General features: G+C 41.9%; 1 protein-coding gene across 1 annotated transcript in view; it reads right to left on the reverse strand.

The window, feature by feature from the left end:
• The window catches only part of LOC119588628 (UDP-glucosyltransferase 2-like), a gene marked incomplete in the record, with an annotated part of 30326 nt that overhangs the window by 3951 nt on the left and 21271 nt on the right, over positions 1-5104 (reverse strand). The window contains 2 exon segments of the mRNA XM_037937266.1: positions 32-155; positions 1757-1855. Coding sequence (XP_037793194.1) covers positions 32-155; positions 1757-1855 — 223 coding nt within the window.

Below are 5104 nucleotides of genomic sequence, written 5' to 3' on the forward strand. Positions count from 1 at the left end.
TCGCCTGCCAGACTCAGCCGAGAGAACTCACCCAAGAGATCTTGCTGAGGCAGCCAGGGCTTCGTCATGACATTGGGTGGCAACTCCAGGTCGTGCCCCTCGTACTTCCACACAATCCGCTGGGGTAGTGAACGAAAGGCCTCGAGAAACATGTCCTGGAAATGATTATACACATTTGTTCACGAAGAGAAGATAGAGATTGGTGATACTGGTAATCATTCGGGTAATGATAATCTTTCGTTCACGATAGCAAATATTTTCCAAGGTTCATGATGGTTTACCCAGTGCTGTAAGCTATACTTCGTGATCGATAAAAACAACTGTCTGGCAACTCACGCCAACTTTACATGCCTCGTGAGAAGGTTAGGGGGTTGGAGGTGTGTGTGTGTGTGGGGGGGGGGTTCGTGACTCGCTGCACAGGTGCTGATAAACCCAAACCAGCGAGGTTCCCAATTAAAAATTATCTTCCTGTATATGATAAGAATACCGGGAAGTTTATGATAATTGTTAACAGCGACCTGGAATGATATCTCTGTGGCAGTAATGTACATCTACCGTTCAGTTGACAGAAGAAGGTGCAATAACTGTCTTGCAGCCTCGGTGAATTGACAACTGTTTCAGTGAGTAACCCAGGACCCTTGTTAATCAACGTGTAGTTTGCGGACGTTTGTCTTTTTCTCTGGTAGGTGTTGTTGAGGCTTAATTTAGTGAATGTGGGGCGACGCTCACGGGGAGGAAGCCCTTTCTTTCCTCGCTCTCTCTTCTTCCTTTTCACTTCTTTCCTTTTTTGCTGCCTCTCTCTCTTCCTCTCCTTCCTTCTAGCCCCCTCTGTTTACCTTGTTATCGCAGACCGTGTGTGCCTCTTTTTTTCCCTCCACCCCTCACTTCTCTGTTCCCTTTCTCCCTCTCTCTCTCCTTCCCTTACATTTTCCTTTATTTACCTCCCTTACATTCCGACTTCTTCCTTTTTATTCTCTTCTCTTTTATTCCCTCTCTCCTTTCTCCTCTTTTCCTTGTATCTTTTTATTCCTTCTTCCTTTCCTATTCCTCACTCATGCTTTCCCTTCCTTTCTCTTCCCCCTACCATCGTTTCTCCCCTTCTCCCTGCCTTCCCCTTCCCCCTCTTTCTCTCTTCCTCCTTCCTTTTTCCCCTCCCATCCTCTTCCTTTCTTCCTCCTCTTCCACCCTCCCCCTTTTCCCCTTTCCTCCTTCCCCTCCTCTTTTACTCTCCCCTTTTCCCCTCTCCTCTCCTTTCTCCTTTCCTCCTCTCTCTCATTCCACCTCCCTGCCTTCCTCCCTCCTTCTTCACTCTCTTTTTTCCCTCCCCTTTCTTTCCTCTTCCTCCCTCTCCCACTACTCCCCTCCCTTTCTCTCCTTCCCCTCTTCTCCCTTTTCCTCTTTCTTCCCTCTATATCTCCCTTCCTCTATCTCCTCTCCTTTGCACACATGCCACACCATGACGCCGGCAGAAATTTCGGTTCGTGTTTCAAAATGATGCGGCCACTGTCATGGGTAATGATATTCCTGGTTGCCACAAAGGGTTTCAAATTGACACAGTTAAATGGTAACCATAATGAAGAAGATAATTATCATTACAGGTATGTATATATTTTGGATATCACTACCACTATGGCCACCCTTTACTGACCCAGTGTATGTTTACTGTACTGGAAAGAGTTGCCAAGTGCCATTTTCCGTGGTTGTCAATAGTTTCCCCCCCCCTCCACGATGAAACAGATAAACCCTATTACATTACCTTGTACATCTTGGGCATATCAGAGCTTCGACCAATGCTTCCAAGGCTGAAGTAAATGACGCCAGCATCTCCTGACTCATCCACGAATTTCGCAAGGTCCTTGAGGAAATAAAAACAAAAGTCACCGTTATCAGTATGGTCGTTAATATCACTGCCATTGTTATAATCGTCGCCACTAACATTTTTCAGATGACTTTTATATGTATTGTTATCGTAAATGTCATTTGTAAATTAATTATCGTAAGTATCATTTATCATCACCCTCATCATTATTAACATTCTATTTATTATTACCATTGTTATTTTTTTTATCCTTAATTGTATTAAAATTTAGCGAGTGGGAAGGCAAGCCAAGTCCAGACAAAGGCGCGAGGTCGGTGCAGGAGGAACAACCTCAGAGCTGTGATTCCTGAATGGAATGTCATGTAATTGATAGAAATCTGCTGAGGCATACCGGGCCCTGTGTCAAGGTGAGCGCCGTTGCATCAAGAGCAGGTGTTGTTAAAGTGACTCAGATTAGTTTGAGAATTGGTTTGTTGGCTGCAAGAACTTTGGCTAAAAGGGGGGAGTGATGTTGCAGACATGAAGAAGAAAGAGATAAATGGGAAATGTGCAAGAAAGATGTTGCATTCTATGGCTGCGCAGCGGTACATGGATGGATGAGGACTGAAGTGATGCTGACAGAGAAATGACGTGTTTTAACTGAAATATATGAGATATAGTCACTGATATACAATTCATGAATACAGAATTTGATAAAGCTTAAGTCAAAACTATTGGCAGTGGTGGGTTCAGCCCAATCAAGCCCAATTCTTTCTTCATGTAATTTCTAACTACTGAATGAGAGGGCAGTTGGGCCTCCCCAAAGAATATTCATAATATAATATAACCTCAAAAGTGGGCGTACACGAAATTGGAGTGACTGGCAGCTCAACCCAGTGCGAGAGGATGGTGGAGTGAAATTAGTTACTGGCTTAAACGTCAGCAAATGTATTATTATTACAGCTGTGGAGGCCTTTATTACTTCATTATACGTACTATATGTAATTAAATACATTCAGCTAATTACTGTACCAAGAACATATGCTTAACCTTAATCTAACCTTACATCCCAAGTCCAATTTCCACAACCCATTTGGTTCATTGTTTCTAGAATCCTGGTGTGGCCCGGTGTCAAACGCCGTAGGGGAGAGTTTGACTATAAACTGACTACCGCCACCGGTATAGTCTGGTGGTGTCATGCAATATGAGCTATGGGAAAAATCGACCTCTAGTTCCTAGTATACCTTCCGTCCTCGCCATATCTCAGAGCAGTGTGGTGTACCTTGTCTCAGAGGGCAACATGAAGTTCACTAAATAAGTTATATGAAACACTTCACACACCCCTTTTTGGGATCGCAGATGATGCCACAGTTGATCTGTGCACTGAAGCATCAGGTCAGGACTGGTGGCAATATGGTGCTTGCATTATCTGAAATTATTTTGGGAGAAAGACTGAGAGAATTGATAATAGCACGGCGATACATATGAGGATGACCGAGGCAAAGAGGCAATGGAAAACGAAATGGAGGAATAAAAACAAGAGACAGTGACACAAACAACGGCTGCAGTGTCTGTGAATTCATAACATGAATTCCATGTTCGAAGGAAGCTAAAACAAAAAAGGGGAAAAGATATATGTAGCCATGTAAAATGAAATATATAGAGGGTTAATGAAATGTATAAAGATAACAAGGAATGAAAGAATATGTTACAAAGCTGAAAGAACAGGAAAACCAATGCAAAATTTGAATGGATAGACAATCAAATAAAGAGAGATGATACTTAGATAGACGGGACACTCCTGAAGCTTGGATTATTCGGAAAAAATGACAGTGTTAGCCATGAGTTGTTTACCTGTTAGCAACACAGTGTCCCCAGCATGTTACTACTCAGTAGGTGATTTGGTGGCAGCACTGTTGTGGACGAGACGACTGCTTGGTAGGTCTCTGGGTAAGCAGAAACATACTGCAGTTATATACGCTTTGAGGCTGGAGCGGAGTGAAGAGAAAAGTACTGAATTTCTGGTGAGTTATTCATTGTTCAAGTGCCTTTTCACATACCATATCACATACACAAGGTAAACTTTCTCAGGAACAGGTTTTACGCAATCTCTCACATTACTCAAATTTTATTTTGTCTTTGCCTTTACGGTTTAGTCTTTCTGGGGGGATGAATGTTTATTCCACACTGATGCAGATATTTCCACGCTTAGTTGCCATATGCTTCCATTGTTACTATTTACCTTCTTTAAGAAACGAAATTCTACAAAACGGCAACACGGGTATTTATTTATAAGTGCGTACATACATAAAGAGCGAAGAACACACAAAAAATATAATCTATATACGGTAAAATCAACAAAAATCTACACAGGACAGATCACAATACAAAGCTGGTATTTCCTTTCAGCGCGATATTTATGCTTGTTTTTTTTTATTATTCATTAGTTAGATTTCCTTATTTTCATGTAGTTTTTTCATGATCCATTACGACAGCTTAATGGTCCTCTACAGAACTCTGGTAAGGAATCGCTGCTACATACATTGCATAACTATATATTCTTCTTGGCGGATATCACTATGATATAGTAATTTTAAATCTTGAAAATCGTCAAATCTTGGACTAATACAGAGAGAACAGATTGATGGGAAGCACTGTGTCCCGTACTTTGGCACATTTTATCTCTAACATGTTTAAAGGCAGGTGGTGAAGAAGCTGGGCGTTGAATACCGTTCGATCTGTTTGGAAAGACTAATGTATAACAGAGATAACGATAAGGAAAATGACACTGATGTATTCAAAAGTAATTCGGGGGCCAAATTGGTATGATTCATAAGAATTTACGCCATTACCACAATATAATGACAAGAGGCGACCGTTATGGCAGAACTGGAAAAGGCCGCGGAAACAGAAACTAATGCTGAATGGATATTTAATTTGCGACGCCTGACGGAAATCCATGGAGGAGGCCCACACACACGAACATACGCTATTCACTGACGTAGAGGGAGTTCAATGGCAGAATGAAGGGGCAGGGAGTGTAGAGGGAGGGTACACAAAGACCGGATATTGGCAACTGACCCGCATAGCGATTAGGAGAAAGAGCTGGCACTGGATGTGAGACAATTAACAGAGCGGAATTATTTAGATTATTACTTCAGAAACGGAAGAGGCGGAAAAAAATAAATCGAAAATAAGAGTTGGAAGGAAAGGTGGAACTTTGCGGATGAAAACTTTGAAGAAAAAAGAGGTGATTGCATCGCACTGACGAAGTGACATGAGAGAATACCCATAATAAATAAACTT

This window comes from Penaeus monodon, chromosome 24, assembly GCF_015228065.2.
Source record: "Penaeus monodon isolate SGIC_2016 chromosome 24, NSTDA_Pmon_1, whole genome shotgun sequence".
In the NCBI taxonomy this organism is placed as follows: domain Eukaryota; kingdom Metazoa; phylum Arthropoda; class Malacostraca; order Decapoda; family Penaeidae; genus Penaeus; species Penaeus monodon.